This window comes from Papilio machaon, chromosome 6, assembly GCF_912999745.1.
Source record: "Papilio machaon chromosome 6, ilPapMach1.1, whole genome shotgun sequence".
Lineage (NCBI taxonomy): Eukaryota > Metazoa > Arthropoda > Insecta > Lepidoptera > Papilionidae > Papilio > Papilio machaon.
The window spans coordinates 357,192-377,098 of NC_059991.1; the positions used below are offsets into that span (position 1 = coordinate 357,192).

A 19,907-nucleotide genomic window follows, 5' to 3' on the forward strand; every position below is an offset into this window, starting at 1 on the left:
AATAAACAGTCGTATGAATCCAACTGTAACATTCCGGTTTAAAAGTTTAACGTGCACATTTAAATGCACGCAATGCAATATATTTACAAGGCGAGCACGCTCGGCGAGCGGGGGCACTCGCGGCGCAAGCCAACCCGCACGGAATGGGGTCACGTTGCCTCGTGCCCCCTAAGCTGCTGGATAAATACCCTCTCATTATATTGATTTGCACCTGTGATTTTTAATTCCTATTCACAATCCACTTACAACATTAAAATAAAGATCCTTGAGAGTTAGCTTGATATGGAATGAGTGGATGTTTTGTGGGTTATAGAGCTTACAATTGTTATTTTAGCTTATAATTACAAGTCTACCGTCTCTTATCTCAATACGGAACTTTAAGGAAGAACGCTCTGAAAGTACACCTGGAGTTTAGTCGTCTTTCTGTGTGTCCAACACATCTAAAATTGCGGATTTCCATGGACGGCGGTCTCTTCGCTATTTCGGCGAATTCAGGTGGCCGCTCGCTTGTTTGTCACCTTGTGATATAGTTAATTTTAAATTATATTAAATCATTTACAAATGATTTTTTTTCTGAGAACTTTAAAACCCAACGTTTTAATGAAAATCTCATGTCCCAAATAGTGTTTATACCATTGTTTGTCCACACAGCCTATATTGCAGTGCGAATGTCTATTCAGGAATTCAAAATAAAGAATAACGAAACGCGCGACACTTTCGCGAATAACAACAATTTATGACGATGTTTATGGCTCACTTCCTACCAGATAAAGAACATTGAAATTCCGAATGAATACAGCCCTGCCCTTCTTCCTTTTGCACGGAACCTGACCCGTATTTCGAATGTTATGAACCCAGCTCAGTCGATTGCATTGAAGGCACTTTTGAAAGTCAAATTCGATATGTTTTTATTTTCAGATAGACTGCTATTTAAATATTGAACAATTTTAAAACAGCGAGTTTTAAAATTTAACTTTTTTGTGTATATTAAAGAATTAACCCGAAATATTTTATTTTCCATATTAATTTGTGTTTATTATAAAACATTTTCTCTGGTTTATGGCACAATATGCTTATAGTTTATTATTTACTCAACATATAGAGAAGTAGCTTATGTATGTATAATTTGTTTTTCAAGTTTCATACAATAACTTGGTACAAAATAACTGGCTAACTTTCTCCCTCTAGCGACGAACAAGCCAAACTTTTATTGCGAAAGCATAAAAATCTAGTACATGTTTATTACACGGCATTTATGTCCTCTAATAATGTTCTCTGTTTGCAGATAGCGGCTTTCTTGTTTATCTTTTTTATTTTTATGTTCAGTCTATTTCCTCGCTCCTAAGTACCACTTACAACGATTATAAAATATACAAATGTTTGTTTTTGCAGGTAAAATAAACTGACACAGTATTTTATGTGATTTCGTAAAACTTATTTAGTATTAGATTTATAGGAATCATCATTTTATCTGTTTCAATTAAATATATATAAAATATTTTTATACTAATAAGGGAAGAAAAATGTGCAACAAAAAAGCGATTTACTGATGAAATAAAGTTCTGCAAAAATTATGTAGACAATGCGGTCACTAACGTGACTAAGGCGGAATGCCCGCGCCCTCTGTCGGTGCACTGCGCAGTAATTGGGATTCGGTTACATCTGCTAACCACATGAAACAAAGCACCGGTGGGCCTCGGCTAGCGTTGAACAACGACATTCCATTCTCGTACAATTAATAAAATAATTCTTTCAACTGTTTTTTGTACTATATTATGGCTATTGTTCGTTTAAGTTTTCATTATTCAACTAGGCAACGGTAAAACTCTGGGTAGAAGTAAATAAAATACCTTAGTGTCACTTTAGCTTCATATAAAAATCTACTATAAAGAACGCTCTTAGTCACCTCTGAATTTGTCTAATAGTTACTTAAACTGTGTTTCTGTTTACATTTTAAAGTAAGCAGTTTAAAAAATCTAAGTGCGGTAAAGCCCACACAGGATGGATGTCAGCAGACAAAAGGCTTTACGTTTTCTATTTATTTCTTCAAAGAATATTTTCTTGACCTATTTTTCAACATCTTAAGAAACAATTCTATATTGATCTGTCAAACCCATAAGGACAGTTAGCCGTCTAAGATTCAGTAAAGTGCATCAGAAAGAATAGAAAGAAAGATACTTTTAATATAACATTTTGTATTTACATGGCAGGAGTTTTAAAACTAGAAAAAGAATAATAAATAAAGGGATCAAACGACTCGAAAGCTGATATTTCAAGTCTATTAATTCCAACTAACAAAAATAAAAATGTAGACATAAAAGCAAAAACAGTTATCCTTCTGTAACAAGTAGGTTTTTTTTATATTACAAAGTGGCAAACAAGCAAGCGGCCACATGAATTTGCCGACATGGCGAAACGACCGCTGTATAGATATTCACAATTGCAGATGCGTTGCCTACCCTCAATCGATGAAGGAGGAGACGCACAAAAATAGAACATTTAACCTTCCCACGCATCTCCTCCTCCATCAAATCCACCTTACAAGAAAAGGGTAAATATAAAAGGTTGTTAATATATATTTAGAAAGAAAGAAAGAAAGAAGGAAAGAAAGAAGGAAAGAAAGAAGGAAAGAAAGAAAGCCTCCCCTTCCCATCCTTTCCTTATAAGAAAAGGGTGGGAAGGGAAAGAGGACTAATATTAGGCCTCCGGCACCACACTCATCAGACGAAACGTGGAATTACTTCCACTTCACACCTGTCTTCTGTGTGGTTGTGGTATTTCACCGGGCGAGCCGGCCAATTCGTGCAACAGATGTTGTTGTTGCTGGCGTCTACCACTGTTGATGGTATGCAGCACTTTAAATTAAGTGTCTACCACGTTCCGCCAACTAAAGGTGAAGATCAGTTAAGAAAAAGGCGATAGGAGGTGATAAAACACCAGAACACCGAATTCCTTCATTGAATTGCAGTTCAGTTTTTCTTGAAGAAATAAATATTGTAACTTGTGCGATGTTTTATTGAGACATGTTCAATTGTATTTCCAACAGGTAATACTATGTCGGTGTGATCTTACATTTATATTTCATGTCACCTTACAAACGTAAGGTCGACGTGACAAAATAAAACAAGAGGTATTTTATTGGTACTCCTGTATAGAGAAGTAAAACGCATAAAAGAATTCTAAGCGACAAAAATGGTATCAAATAAAATGGCGGCGTTCGATACTCATTGTGTAAACGGGTCACGTGTTCAATATTGGAATTGGCTTCAGATAGCTATCAATTTTTTCTTCAGAATTGTCTTTGATTTAATTATTCAAACGCTTTTGATGTTCTAAGTTACAAATCTGAAATTAATCAAACCCTATTCTGAATATAACTTAAATTATTTTTATGATCTTAAAGTAAAAAGTGAAAGAAAATTATTATAATTCTATTAAACTTTGATATGCTAAAGTTTCATATTACTTTAATTACTATTTATATATTCTAATGAAAAAAGCTTTTAATTTTGTGTTGGAAAATTCACGAGTTTGTCTTGAATTAGTAATACAATTTTCTAAAATTAGAATCACTTACTGAAATTACTTAAAATAATTTATATATACTGTTCAATTACTAACATTTAATTTAAGTATACTCGTAGTAATTATTGTTATTTTTTTCTAAAGGTTATCATCGTTATATTCAAATGTTGTCATCATAATCATGTTGCTGGTAACATGAATGCTAAACAAGTTAGTCTGAAACTTGTTGATTGTATGAACCACAGTAAATCTCACCCTCTGTTCCAATAAGACTCAACAAAGTTTAGTAGAAAACGGACAACGATTGCTCGGCCTCCTTTAAGAGTCTTGATACCATTTTTTCTCTACTTTATGTTCAACTTTTAACACAGCTTCAATATGTATTTTCATCAACAGTTCAATTTTCTTCACCTAGATAGATTGCTGCAACCTGCTACATTTTACATGAACACTTCTTTCTTATTCAAAGGAGACAGATAATATAAATTCAAGCAAGTGGAAAATAAATCAGCTAAAGTTATTTGGGGGTTCGTCGATCGGCTTGCAATTTTAATACAGCAAACCCATCCCTCCGCTACCCTCTCACTAGGTGCGACGTGATCCGTCCCCGCGTGATTTATTCCCCACGACCAGACTTGTTAATGCACGACTCCGGAACGAATTGCCCGACCGCGTCATACGCACGTCTGCATCTATCTGTGGGTTATCACTCTGAAACACGACTTTTATGTTACTTGTTTTATAGGTTTGTCATCAATGAGTACACTAAAACGTAAGATACTCGTAAGCATTTTTATTAAGACAACAATTGTATCTCTGCCCCGTATATAATTATTAATTGGATAAGTAGAGATTGATAGTAGTAGTAGGCAAATGTTTCTCACAAAATACATTTCGAAATAAAATTCTTGTGAAGATATAAGACTATGATTATATATCGTAAGCAGCTTATTTATTTATTTATTTATTTATTTACAATACATAACCTAAAATAGAATACTTGGTTTGATACATTGGTGTATTATAGTTTCGTTATAAAAATAACAATTTTTAACTTGTCAAGTTATGGAGTAATCTAAATTATTTTAATAATAAATGCTTTGTTTGAAAATTTAAATAATACTCAGAAAACCTTCTCCTGGTACCTAGCGGATTATTACGACAACTGTATACAAAACTCGGGTGCGTACTGTTTGATACCGACATCTATCGGCAATAGATTAAATCACAACGGACACAACTTCAGCTTGCTTTGTTTACTATTTCTCACGTTTTAACAATTTATCAATAGATGGCTTTATATTAAATAAATAAAAAAAGAATTAATGAAAATTCGATTACTGTACAAAATTTTCATGAGTGTTAACAAGTTGCTATCTACAGTGAGTTCAATTGTAATACTTGTTCAAGTAAAAAATTAAGCTGTAATATCCAGATTCGAAAACAAAATCCATCGATGGGTCCTGAAATGTTTAGAAATGTGAACTACAAAAATCAAACAACATTCAGTTTTAATTCACACTTTAATCACAAAATAAAAAGAATAATAATTATTACGGATTTGCACTTCAAAGGATTTTTACTATGTACAATCATAAAAATTTAAAATTTGTTATTTCGTAACAATAATTTAAATAAGAAAACCAATAACAAATATACCAACTCGTATATTGTAAGAAGTGAGACGCCGAAACACAAAGAAAATAGTCCTCCATACGTCACTGCAAATAAAATTATTTATATTTAGTGGAAAATTACAAGTACCTGTGAAAATAATAATAAATTTAAAATCCTCGGTAGTACAATATTCTTTCTTTAATTCAGTCAGAAAAAAAATATGAGAACAAGTAATTACTTGCTCGATTTCAGACACGAATGGAATCTAAAAACGTCAAGGCCAAATCGTGCTTTACATATTAACGCTTGGCTAACTTTTCACCGATTTCTTTATGAAACAGGAAAATGAGAGTAAATTACTCACCGATAAAGTAACTGAAATCCATTAAAAGCATCAACTTGTAACTGTTGCATGTAGACTTGGCGTAGTAAACTTTTAGAGCGGACAGCTCACTGACGTTATGCTCTCCTCTGAGGGAAAATCATTTTACTTAATTAAGTTATCGTACTGTAATTGTTTTTCATACTCTAACATGTTTTGAGCGGAGCCTCTGTTTGCATTTTCTTTATATATATTTCGTCTTTTTTTCAATTTATAACAATTTATGCTATATCCTTAGAATTCTTTACAAATTTTATTTTCATAATATTGTTGTCTATTATATTTTTTAGACTGTGTGAACAGTATACTCGGTGACTAAGAAAGTCATAAAATAACCCATCTTTTGAAATGATCTTATGTCTGTAAGCTAAATTAATAGATTTAATTAAAAATCGTATTTAAGTTAAAATAATAATTATTTATGTAAAGAAATTAACTAAATTGAAACTGATAAGGCTAGTAATGATGGAAGTGATCATTTCTCCGCGTAATTATATCTGTAAGTGGAATTAATTGTTATTAAAGTAATGAACCTACATTACATTTGCAGGAAACATGTCCGGAAGGAAAGGAGTTAAATCGCTCGTAACACTGTATCTCTTGTCCCAACACTCCATGTAGCACACCGGGTCGCAGGCTCTATCCTCCTCCGATACGTAACCTTATATAAAGAAAAACCAGAAAAAAACAATGTTTATATTTTTTGGATAAGCAGCAAATTATCGCTTTGAAATTGACGAAATTGCAGTCAAATCTGACTGTTCGTAACATTAAATTTTATCAGCATTTATGAAACTAAAATATTCCTAATCATACATACTTGTTACATTGTTTAGGCATCCCAAATTTTGAAACTCGCAAATTGGCGTTGACCTTACTGAAAACGTATTAGTGCTTTAAACAAATACAACTCACTTTAATATAGAATAATGTTACATTTTCAATAAGCAATTGAATGGATTCAGTCGCGTAATTCCTGCATTAATAAACAAGTTGATTAAACAAACACAATAAAGTAATCTCTGCTTTCGTCATCACTAGAAACGAAGAATACCTATTAAAATTAAAACGCCTGTAAATGATATTGTACTTCATGCAACTCACTTATTGGATACTTATAAGGAACGCATCCACAATATTTTAGAAAAGTTTTTATTTTACATTCAGTTAAACATGTTTCGTAGCTGTATCTATCAGTGTATTGCAGCAGGACTTCATCGTGAAACCAGCAGGCGCGCTTCTCCGGAGACACGTTGCGTATATCATCCTCACATTGAAATACTAACGGCTGTACTTTCATGTCTAAGGACTCTCCTAGACTTATAAATCTATACGAAACTGTAGTCTCTGGATAATCGTTCGGATCGCTGATCAAAATCTGAAAAACAAAAGTAGTCTGGGAAAAATAACTTTTTAATATTCGTAGCCAGATAAAAACGAATTCGCAAATATAAGCTTCTCGGAATCATCGTCCCCCGAGGATAGAGTCTCGTTTGAAAATTACCGCTATAGTAAAGAGATTTATTTAATTGTATTAGTATTCAGATGAATTTGGTTAAAAAAATTTCAGTATTTACCCTCGCTCCGTAGTACGGTACTCGGGACCAATTTGGATAATCATCAGGTTCTACGTTCAAAATAACACTGAGACCGGATCCTCTGTAAATGATAAGTTATTACTACATTTTAATTTAATATTTTTACCTCGATAAATATTTTTGCTTTATTTATATTAATATATTTTTGTGATACCTGCCCGACTCCGAGGTTACCACTATAGGTTGATTTGTGGTCACATCCTCACCACTTGGGTCTTCGTAATATTCAATGTCTTCATCTTTCGCTGACACAGAACTAAATGTTTTAAGAAAATGTGAAGAAATTAATAGCATTATTGTAGATTTATATAAAGTTTTTGTTTCAACTTCAATAATATCAACTATGTCAATGAACAAAACTGTTAACTGCAATTGGAGTTCGTAGCTTAATAATCTTTATTCATTTAAAAACCAATTCTAAATTACTCTGATTTGTTTTTTTTTTATTTGGTTTAAAAACATTAAAATACACCATCATTTTTACGTTTCTGTGATCATTAAATTTAAGATGGAAGCGGAGAACGTGCCCAAAGTCAATATTAGAAGCATCGTCAATTTATATTCTTTGCTATTATTATCCTTATACTTTGATTGAGATGTTTTACCCTTTGCGGTCATCATTGAGAGCGGCGTAATTAAATGTACAGCAATGACCGTCGTATGTTTTTATCAATCTGAAGATATCGCCACAGTTCTTTACCTTTCTATTGAAGGTGCAGTACACCAACAAATTGTCACATTTTTGACGTACCTATAGAAATTATCAAATTCAATTAAAATATATGTTTCTTAAAGTTATATCACAATTGTTTTTTAACAATGGTAGATCCCGCAACAACAATATTTGTTGGGTGCACGAATTGGTCGGGTCGACCGGTGCAATATCACGACCACACAGAATACAGGCGTGAAGTGGGAGCAATTCCGCGTTTCGTCTGATGAGTGTGGTACGGGAGGCCAAATTTTAGTCCTCTTTCCCTTCCCACCCTTTTCTTATTAGGAAAGGATGGGACGGGGAAGACGATTTGGCGGAAGAGGCGACGCACAGGAAGAAATATCCTCTTTATGTGCGTCCCCTTCTCCGTTGATTAAAGGTAGGCAACGCATCTGCATGTGCGGATGTCTATGGGCAACGGTCGCCTCGCTATTTCGGCGATCCAGGTGGCCGTTTGCTCGTTCGCCACCTTATGATATATAAAAAAAAATTCAAATATTAATTACCTCTTCCATTATTGATTCTGCGGTGAAATAGTGTTTCTTTAATATTGTCATTATTTTTGTAAAATGGCTAATGTTCTGTACTGTATAACTGTAATCTCGTAAATGATGCAAATTTTGTAAAAAACTCGAAATGTCGGCTTCCAAAACGTCATGGTTCTTCCTAAAAAGAATTACAATTTCAATATTTGAGTAAATTGATGCTAATGTAACATTAATTATTTCACCAAGTTTCATGTAAAACAAATTGAAACTCCATGTGCCACCATAGTCTAACTACTTAAAGTGGTCGGTACTGTCTGCTACTGACCACCGTTAGCCTGGTGAAGCTATAATAAGCCCCTTCAAGGCAAACAGTGACTACTCACAAAAAAAAAACATCTGCTTTAAGCAGTCATCTGTCGTTCTCCATACAAGAATCGTAGTTTTCAGCATCTGATAAAATCGATAGCTAAGCATGTTTAAATCGTCGTATAGCATTCAGTCTATGGTACAAAGATTTTATTGTTCAGTAATCCGCAAGGGAATAAATTCCGCATATTTTAAGCCTCTTTACAAAATTTGTGAATTCGAAACTTCAAAGCTGTCTACCAAACAAATTGGTTAATTAAATAAATTGCTTTTGACAATCCCACAAGACGTTAAAGTCCTTAGTATTTTGTTATTCTATCAGTTGTTTGACAAAGACAATCAAGGAAAGTTAATTGGGAAACAAAATAATTAGACAGATATACGAGTACACTATTGAACGAATTAACAATATATAGTTGGTTTTTATTACAAACAAAATCACAACTAAATTTGTAATCTGGTTTATAAAGTTTGAAGAGTAAGGTTATAAGTACTTACAATATTTGAACGATTGATTGACTTTCCCGCCATGACACCATGTTGAAATTACAAATACTAACAGCAGGGAATGGCGTCTCGTTCAGTTGACATTTGTTACTGATCTGAATTGACAAAATATATTTGAAATAAGCTAATATTATTCCACTTTGTCTAATGTTGATTTTTATAAAAGCGTACTCTTGATTGGGTTTTACTCAGTTACGCATAAATATTATTGGACTAGAAATTTTTTTGATTTTTATTTACAGTTTTTAGTTAAAATTAATTTCGATTAAAAATATAATTTAATCTATATTCTTTTAAAGGTCTTAGGACAGAAGTTTTATTACTTACCCGTGTTAAAATTTGATCATTATTGTATCTATTTTTGATGACCAGCAAGAAGGCAATTGTTAATATCACGTTCAACAACATCAGAACCCGCCATAGAATAAGTTTCCTGCCGGACATAACTGAGAACTGTTTGGTTCCATGCAATGTTGTTATTGTTGGCAGTGATATATGCAAGACTTTTGTATTATTTAGTTTTCTTTTTTTACTCATTTTAAATATCCAATAAATTTGTATACTTTATTATATGTAAATTCGTAAGTTTCGTCTGCTATTGAAATGTAGTCAGATTATTAATGGTCAAGTTTCGGTCAAGCAAAAAAAATCGTGTTTCATTTTCTCTTTTAATGATCGAAGTTGTTAATGACTTTTCCATATTCGTAAATATGTATTTTTATAACAATACTTTGTTTTATAAAGAAAACATAATTAATATGTTAAGGGTACTTCAGATGAGTAAATACAGAGATAAGAGAAATTACATTAACCGATGGTTACATCAATTTGTATGAGATTTTTTCTTGCTAGCATCTTACTTACACATCAGAAAGTTTTACAATAATATTAAGAAGTTTTGGTATATTCCAAGCTCTGTTTGTGTGCGCAAAATGTAATACATCTACAGCTACGCTGTGCTCTGTTATCATTATAAGTTTCACAATATTAGAGATCATTAAAGTGGTTCTTCTTTTAATATTTTTTTTTCTGTATGTACACATTTCTCTCGGTCGCTACACTATTCTACTTAAATGTATTAAAGCTAATGACTCCTTTTTACATTAAAATATCGTTAAAGTTGTTAATTCATGTTTCTAAATTAACAAATACTTTTTGAAACAAGTTTATAATCATAGGTTTTAATAAAGGGAAAAAAGCTTTTAATGAAAACCTACAATTCTTTTAAGAATCATATTCAATTTAACTATATGTGTTTGAAATTGATTCTCAACTAACATCGTCCGAATATGTTAAACGAGATATATCTCGGTAAAAAAAATCGTTACGCGATGTCTAAAAATAAGCCATTAAAACAAAAATTGCTGAAAAAAACTTCAGCCTTTCTAAAGCAATGTACGATTCATGGGCTCTATTACTTTCACAGCAGTGCTAATAAATTTGTCAATTTGTTCTGGCTGGTCACCATTGCTTCGAGCATCTGCCTTTGTGGCTTCTTAGGCCATATGATTTGGAATAAATTTATTATAGATCCTACTTTCACTGTGGTAAGCAGTAATAAATTTTTACCTTGGAATTGTGTGCCTTTTTTAATATTTTATAAACTCTTCTTCGAGTTTTCTAGTTTTAAGTAAGTAGTTAATTGAGTTGGTTTTTAATTTAGTTGCACTGCTAGGTAGAGACAACTCACTATCCAACGAGCAAGATTCCGTTCCCTGCAGTGACGTTATGCGACACGGAAATGGTGTACGGACCTAGCACGAACACCGTCAAAGAAATACTGTCAGTATCGAACACACGTATTATAATAACGAATATTTCTTTATGTTTGACTGTCGTCTTTAAAAATACATCTTTGATATAATCATTACCATCATTCAAGCATTATTAATGTACATATATCAAAATGAGTTTCTCTTAGTAAACTATGCAATGGTCATATAGAAAAACTTTCTTTGACTCGCGAATCAAAAAGGAAATTTAACCATAATATCTCAAATACAACCAAATAATTAACATCCAATTAATTTTGTCCAAAAGTATTAAGCACTTGAACTTTATTACAGACGTCTTCGAGGATTTCAAAACGAACAAATTGATGATTTCTTTAGAAGCTTAACAGATATTAAACGAATAGGATACGAAATACAACCTCATGTCATGAAAATGCACTCGATCTTGGAAAGTCTTGGTTATTCCTATAATGTTCTACTAGACATGGTAAGTAACTTAAATATTTTATTGATTTACAATAGAAAAAGTTAAGCTAGGTTTAAATAATAAAGAGTAAAGGAATTAAACTAAAACACGATTATGGTTAACGCGTACCCCAGTGTATACATATGTACGTACAGAGTATGTTCGCACTGGTCGGAGTAAGTACGAGACCGCGAACTAATCTCATTCCCCTTCACCCCGAGGCGGACTGAGCCTGTCCCCAACGGGTCTGAAAATAATTGGTACTTACAGCAACTTAAGTGTTAGATAAGACGTTGTTAGTAATTACATTATTAAATGTAAAGAAAATTTAATATTCTTGTAGCAAGGACACTGTAATTTTTAAAAAATTATTCCTTTTTTCCAGTTCAAGAAGCCCTGTGAAGTATTGATAAATAAATGTATTTGGCGATCGAAGCTCGTCAATTGCTCAGAAATGTTTCGTACAATGCTGACTTATATTGGCTACTGTTGTAAATTTGATTTAACTTATTTCAGGTAAGTTACGATCACGTGATCGGATGTCCATATCCTTAACTTGTTCGTTTACTGATTTTATTTAAAATAGAACCTTCCCATTGTTCATAATTTTCAGTTTACACGCTGAAGAAGAAACGAACTACGCAGCTGGTACAGAGATAAGTGAAGGCTTGGATATAACAGTAAATACAGATAAATACTATAGCAACGGCACTCAGAGTGATGGCTATGCATCAGTATGTAATATTAACATTTTTTTTTCTTCTTTAATAAAAAAATTAAAGCTCTCATTTGTTGAACTGACTGATTCAAATTCACATATAAGTTTTTATGTTGAATACGAATCACATCATATCAAGGACAATACCGCTCTTTATTTTTAGATATAAGTACTTTATGTTATAAAATATTTATCAAATGTATAATCGTTTTTCTCTTTCTAGTTGTATGTCCTCGACAAGGACGACAAGATAACGATCTTAGACAACGCTATAACAATCACAACAGCGGCATATTTTGATGCCACAATCGCCGTGTGGCTAATGGATTCCTCCGCAGATGTTCAATCTCTCTCGCTATCTATTAGAAAGTGTTTTCTAGATACTGTAAGTACTTTGCTCTCATTATGACTTATATTGAAATGCATAATTACTTAAGAAGCATTATAATTGGGTCATACACTATCGCTTACAGAAATCTACAGCTGATAATTAATTTATGCATGCGAGTTGCTTAAAAGTTTTTTTTTGAAAAATATTTTTAAGCATAACACTCTCTTATATTTACAAGTTGATGTACCTGCTATTATTATGTTTTTAGAGGTTATGAATAATTTATGTATATCAAAATTTCTTTCAGGATTCAAAAACTGGAGCTACTTCTTACCAAAACTGTATGATGAGTTTAGTTATGAAGAAAATCATCGAATATTGTCAATGTATACCTTTTAATTTTGAAGGTAATCATTTGTGACATTGTAAAAGAGTCTGCTAATTTTTATCTTATTTTCCTTCAATACAAATTGTCTTCTTAGAAATTTACTTTGTAATATTTTTACAGCCGGCGTAATGTCTCTTGAAGATTTTCCTGCGTGCTCTTGGGGCCGGCTTATTTGTGTTTACAATTCTTTGGGTATGGCTTTCCAGAATCTCGTAATTTATTTGGACAAACTATTTGCGACCACTTAAAATTTTTAATTTGTTTTTGAAACGCAAGTTTTAATTTTAAAATTAATAAAAATCTTGTTTAATTTATCGCTTAATTATCAAATTAACGAGGTTGTAATTATTGAATTAACATTGAATTTTTCAGAATTCATACAAGGTAATATACGTGAAGTCGTTTCTAATAACGTTTGCTATCAGAACTGTGACTACATAGAGTACGAGACAGAAGTCGAATATTTAAAACAAGACCGAACAGTTAGGTAATATTACATAAAATGCGACGATCATTCAGTACATTTATCACTGTTTGTCGATCGATCAGCACTCCGTGTCAGTCAAGTGTAGTTAACAATCTCGTGTGCCCAATCAATTGTTTTTTTTTTTTCTTTCAGAATTCCAAGAAAAAACAGTCGGGTAACTGTTCATTTTAAAGACAACAGCTGTATGAAGTACAGACGTGAAGTGCTGTACACCTGGGATCAAATGTTGGGTACGTATTACTGCACTGCAAAAAATGCATGAATACAAATTAAAACTAAATCATCGGCAATTCTCTTATTGAAATTTGAGTCGGATAAATATACAATATTTCATATAACATTTTCTTAATTTCAGCTAATCTTGGCGGCGTATTCGGACTGTGTCTCGGGGGTTCAATAATAAGCATTATAGAGATTATTTGGTTTATTTTGGATCTGATGTACACGTGCTGCGTTAGTTGTAAAACTGACAGAGTTACCCCGCAGAGTCACCGCATGGTTAAAGAGGTTTTTACTATATCCAATAAAGAACACGCCAGCAAACAACTAAACAGAAAAAGAATAATCATTCCAAGGTTTAAATTCACACAATAAATTAAGAAGTTGAATTCACTATATCATGAAAAATTTATAATTAAATTAAATGCAGAATAATGTAGTCAATCTAGATATCAATATGTAGAATCTTTGCCGTACAACTTTTTAATATTTCACACAATTAAATAGCATGTTCATAAACGGAAATAAAAAAGATGTAAAATATTAAGACAACTCTATTTTACTTATTACAATATGTTAATTGGCACCTTTAATGTAAAACCTCCTCAATAGTATTATGTTGTTTAAACTTTCGTGAGACGTAATAATAAATTATTATTCAAGAACGGCTTAACTCACATGTGATCGTCCGGTGACAGATCGTTCTTAAATAATTTAGAATTATGTCTCACGAACGTTTAAACAATTTAATTGCTAACCGTTACGGCGAGGTAGGGCAAACGCGTAATTGCATAATTATAAGCTCGGTATAAAAACAAACATTTCGGTTAAAGGTTGGCAATGTATTTGAAATTACGGATGTCTATAGGCAGCGGTCATTTCGCTGTTTACGGACATAGGTGATCGCTTGGTCGTTTGCCGCCTTTTCATGTAAAAAAAACAGACCTCTACAATGTACTTTACCTTATTTTTTTATTATTTCAATTATGTCAATTGAATTTATTAGTGTTCCCGTTACCGAGATTCACATATCGAGTAATTTCTTGTCTCAATTCTAAACACTTTAATTCCTTGACCTTAAATATATTTAAGAGAATCAGAACATATTTGTTGATTCATTTTTCATACCTGAAAAAGAAAAACAAAACAGTCTTAAATATCAAAAGATTTAATGATTAAACTAGAATAAATGAATTATATTTTGTGAGTTACAGTTCCACATGAACGACTTGTTGAACATTGAACGTTTTTATTTTAACTCACTCATGTATACATTATTACGTTACAAAAAATCCTAAAACATCACTTCAACGCCATTGGTTTTGATTTCGTTAAATATTTAAGAATAAAATCATAGGAATTTAAAACGTGTAGCAGGAGCTTATTGAATGCAAACATAATGCATTTTCATAAAAAGAACTACAAAAACTAAATTTTTATGTTAAAAAGCATTGTTAATTCTAGTGCGAAATAAAATTAAACTTTTTAATGAAACCAATATAATACAGATTAAAAAATGTCTACATAAAAAGTTTGTTCATGAAATACATATGTGGCACGTGATTCTTTTGTTTCAGTTAATAAGCTTTAATCGTAAACATTCACAATCCTATTATAAGACGGTTTTAAAGATGGCTGACCTCTCGAATTAAAACAATACAAATTTAGATTCCAACTTATAATGAAAGGAAAAAACAAAAAGAAAAATGATAATGGGAATACATTTTACTGTAGAGAACAATAAAAATGGAATACTTCCATTTCATCTTATAAGGAAAGCGAAGTGTGGATAAGCACTTTTAATTTTTGCGCTTCAAGTGTACAAAGTGTTCTTTTAAGTTATAAATATTAATATAAGAGCCCAAACTTCGTTCAATCTTGTAATTTACTGGTAAAACCAAAAATTTGCAAACTAGTTAGTTACGGAAAAAATATCTATAAGTTATAATTTTGTTACTTTTCAAGCATTAGTGCGCACCATAATTTAATTTCTTAGGTAGTTATTTTTCTTTAGTATCTCTCTTTAAATTACTTTAAAGTTTCCGCTCGAAACAATAGTATCAAAAGCAATTTATCTACTTACAGCCGCAATCGTATCGCAGATCGCAATAACAAATAGGGAGCTTTGATTAATCCGCCAAAGTCAAGATGATTACATCAGATTCCCTCCTAAATTAACTAAATAAGGAGATAATTGACATTTAATACAGATATCTAAACAATTATCTAAAACTTTGGTCCATTGCTCAACAACTTCAAAATTAACTTAACAAAATTGTTCTAATTGTTTTCGATAACAATTTTTTACATAACATAAAAAAAAATCACCTTGACCGATTTTACGATTTAGCTGACACAGCTTACTGCGACATACATATAGATCGGAACTAGGCCATCAGCTATCACATTTTTTCTGACCAAACTATTGAAGTTATAATTAACGCTAACGATGTTCTTGAAGCTATAAAGATTTGTTAATTATTATTTTATATCGTGGTAGCAATCAAAGTTCAAAATAATTTTGACATTAGACTAACGTAATGTTCTATAACGCCTAGAATGTACTTGGAACCGTTGGTAATTAACCTTAAAGCTGTGAGCTTCCAACATGTGCAAAAACCGTAAGAATTTAATATCTAAAATATGTAATCATAAATTATTTTTAATCCCTTTCGTGACAAGAGGAAATTTTGTCGTTTTGTTACGAAAATATTGGGTCCGCCAGAGTATTTATATACTAGTGAAGTAAGGAAATAGAATTTACAAAAGGTTTGCTTAATTGCCTTATTTATTTAGTAGAAACTTAAAACTCACAAATAAATACGCAAAAATACGTATATTTGTAAAATAAGCCCCTATTCGCAGAAGTTATATGCTTTTCATAATGATTTAAAGAAAACTGCTTTCTTGGAAAAGTAACTTAACTGTGACTGAAAATATCAACTGTTCGTTTCCAGCATTTCCCTTTGTATTCAGTTTTCCAATTTGATGCTCATCAAACATTAAAGCTGCGATTCAATCTAGAATTAATTGTACATGAAATCGAAATATTTAATTTTCCAGTGCTTGTTTGCATGTAAATCATTTCGCTATTTTGGCGAAACAAAAATAATCAAATGTTGAATAACAATTACATCTCACTCGCAGAGCGATTAATTACACATGTAATGATGTAATGGTAATAGAAATAGAATGTTTATTGCTGATTCTTTTATAAAATGATAGTGTTATGAAATAAATGTGAAATAAATGGCGAATTTATCAAAGTAATAATAACCCTGAATAAGAGTTTTCACTGACAAAACACTTGTTCACTTTGACGAAACAGAGACAGCAATATGTCTCAATACACAGGTCACTGCAGTCAAAACGCACATAACAAAGAACTATTAAATGAAATCTTTCCATTTGTCACAAACAAAAAACTATTGAGATTGAATGTGAATGAATAAAAAGGTAGAGGAAGGCCAAAAAAAGTATGTATCGATTGTGGGAAAGAGGATATACGTAAGATGGGAGGTGAATTAATATAATATGACGGCTGGTAGAGGTGTATTGAGGAGTAGTACATACTATGCCGACCCCCTGTAAGGACAAAGGCAGGTTGATGATTTTTCATTTGTTTTTTCGCATTTAAATGAATATAAACAGAATACTTTAAAACAAAAAAGCGAAAGTTAAACAAACACTACGTTTGCTAAATCAAGCGCATGTTATTGTGAATTACGTGTTGGTATCTTTTTAGCAAAACAGAAATAGTATTTACATCAGCCGAGTATTATTCAAATAAAAAATTCGCAAGATTCAAAACTGTAACAAGACTATTGCAAACGTTTGATTTACTAGAATTTTAATAAATACGTAAACATATTTATACTCAGCATTTTCTGATAATGAGCACTTAGTAAATCTGCACTTAAACAATGCAGTAAAAACTTTTATCGCCCTTGTACATCGGGCATATCTCAGCTCGACCACTGGGTACTTACTACTATATGATATATAGGTACCTTCCAACATAAATAGGCTTAAACATTGGAATAGCTATACATAATAAACATGACTTAAGTAATATCAAATTTTAATAAGTAAAAAAAAGAAATTCATAAATAATTAAAACTTTTTTTTTGTAACTCCATGATAGTGCACAATAAAGTATATTTGTATTTGTATTTGTAAAACTGGCAGTTGAAGAGAAACTGAGCATTACTGTTTCCTTACTTAAAAATGTTACAAATATTCTGAATATTTTTATTAATTAAAAAACTCTTAAGGTTACGAATATGCTTTGGGTCTCATTAAAAATAATTTTTATTTGTTTTTTGTTAAAAACGGAACTAAAGGATAGTACCGCGCCAAATGGAGGTCTGTGGTCGTGTGGTCCTCTAGGTTTTGGGCGTGAATTATGTTATTGTTGGGACTTAAAAATAATAGAATACTAGCTTTTACCCGCGACTCCGTCCGCGCGGAATAAAAAAAAAAGAAAAGAAAACGGGGTAAAAATTATCCTATGTCCTATTCCTGGTTCTAAGCTACCTGCCCACCAATTTTCAGTCAAATAGATTCAGCCGTTCTTCAGTTATAAATAGTGTAACTAACACGACTTTCTTTTATATATATACTAGCTTTTACCCGCGACTCTGTCCGCGCGGAATAAAAAATAGAAAACGGGGTAAAAATTATCCTATGTCCTATTCCTGGTTCTAAGCTACCTGCCCACCAATTTTCAGTCAAATCGATTCAGCCGTTCTTAAGTTATAAATGGTGTAACTAACACAACTTTCTTTTATATATATAGATAGATAAGATAAAAAACTCGTATTAACTGAATTACTGAATTATACATTTAATTCTTAGGCCGCGGACTCAAAACTCCGAGGACTCAGCGCGACGATTGGTAAACAAAACTATAGTATAGTACAGCGATGCGCACGAAACGAGCGGGAGCGGAGTAGTACTTCTGTATCCATCGCCAAGCTCCGCTCGTCGCTAATTTCGTGTCCGAGGCCTTACCCCGTGTAGTAAATAAATGTATTCGTAGAATGTTACTGAATAGAGATAATGTACTTGGAAACCTTTGATCCACGACTCTACATCAAAAGCTTGAACCTCGATTGAATACGTATATTTTTAAACATAAATCTATTTTTTTTTTCACGGTATAATATATAAAAAACATATTTTGCAAAGAATACGACTAAACAACGGATGAATTCAGTCAAGTTTTACTGGAAAACCCTTTTTCTAATCGTTTCATTGAAATGCGAGAGCTTTTTGTTACACTTACATGATTTGGAGATTTGAACTAAAGCTTACTGAGACATCCCAGAGGAAGCCGATCATTTTTTGATCGTAAACAACTGATATCTACATATTATGTTTTATTTATTTATTTATAATACAGTGTTAACCTTGGAAATACAACTATGTCCCACAAAATAATTTAAAATAATTTGACTGTAGGAACAAAAAATTGTTTTTTAAATTTAAATTTATATAAAATAAAAGTAAATAAGTTAAGTTACTTTAAATTAAAATAAATCTGAAGGAAAGTATAAATTAAATGAGTAACGAGTGCTATTTTTTAATATCCAAACTTTTTATACACGAAGTTCCAAGACAATTCATTTGTAACCTCCGCTTGTGACGAACATGATTAGAAATAGTTTACTAAGTCGAAAATGGAAACTTCTCTCCATCGATTGAATTCAAAAGTTTTCAAAATATCGCGTATTTACGAAAGCTATTAACATTAGAGCATAATAGAATAAGTTTTGTTAGACTCTTAGCTTATGGCGCGTATAAATCTAGCTTCTAAATAATTCTACCAGGTATTTGTTGACCTTATTATTTGTATAACTTTTGCGACGACGTTATTTAGACTCTCATGCGTGTCGATTTTATTCATATAAGATACATGTGTCAGACATTAATATAACTAAATAAATGTAGCCACTAGACTGTTGAATATATTTACATTTGTTGACATTAAGTTATAAAGATATACAGCTTTAATCAACATGATGTGTCCTCTCTCTGTCTGAGTCTGTTGACGTAATACGACCTCTATTAATTTCTGTACACATATTAGATCAGAATAAATATTTGGAATTGATATTGTTTGTATAAATTGACTAAAAGAACGGTGAAATAAAAATTAAAAACCTGTGTAATAAAACTAGGCACGTTTTTTGTACCGTGTTTTGTTTTTTAATCAGTTAAGTTTCATGTTAAAGGTACTATAATAGGTTTGTCGCATCTTTTATGTTATAACTCGAATTCCTTTGAAATTCCTACCATTCGTCCATGCAGGAACGAATCAGATTATCATAGACTTGGTTACTGGAGCGCACATCACAGATTCGAA

General features: G+C 31.9%; 2 protein-coding genes across 2 annotated transcripts; one reads left to right on the forward strand and one right to left on the reverse strand.

Moving 5' to 3' along the window:
- Positions 1-4,110: 4,110 nt before the first annotated feature.
- LOC106710943 (pickpocket protein 11-like) lies at positions 4,111-7,416 on the reverse strand. The gene is made up of 8 exons (XM_045678381.1): positions 7,277-7,416; positions 7,102-7,183; positions 6,625-6,902; positions 6,345-6,397; positions 6,062-6,185; positions 5,507-5,613; positions 5,170-5,246; positions 4,111-4,236 (listed from the first exon to the last, which is right to left on the reverse strand). The coding sequence occupies exons 1-8, from the start codon at positions 7,414-7,416 to the stop codon at positions 4,111-4,113; spliced, it is 987 nt and encodes a 328-aa protein (XP_045534337.1).
- Positions 7,417-11,851: 4,435 nt separating this feature from the next.
- On the forward strand, positions 11,852-13,915 carry LOC106710942 (sodium channel protein Nach-like). The gene is made up of 9 exons (XM_045678382.1): positions 11,852-11,913; positions 12,011-12,131; positions 12,339-12,500; positions 12,754-12,853; positions 12,955-13,026; positions 13,207-13,316; positions 13,397-13,419; positions 13,463-13,551; positions 13,677-13,915. Exons 1-9 carry the CDS (start codon positions 11,852-11,854, stop codon positions 13,913-13,915), a joined length of 978 nt encoding a protein of 325 aa, XP_045534338.1.
- The last annotated feature ends 5,992 nt before the right edge of the window (positions 13,916-19,907 follow it).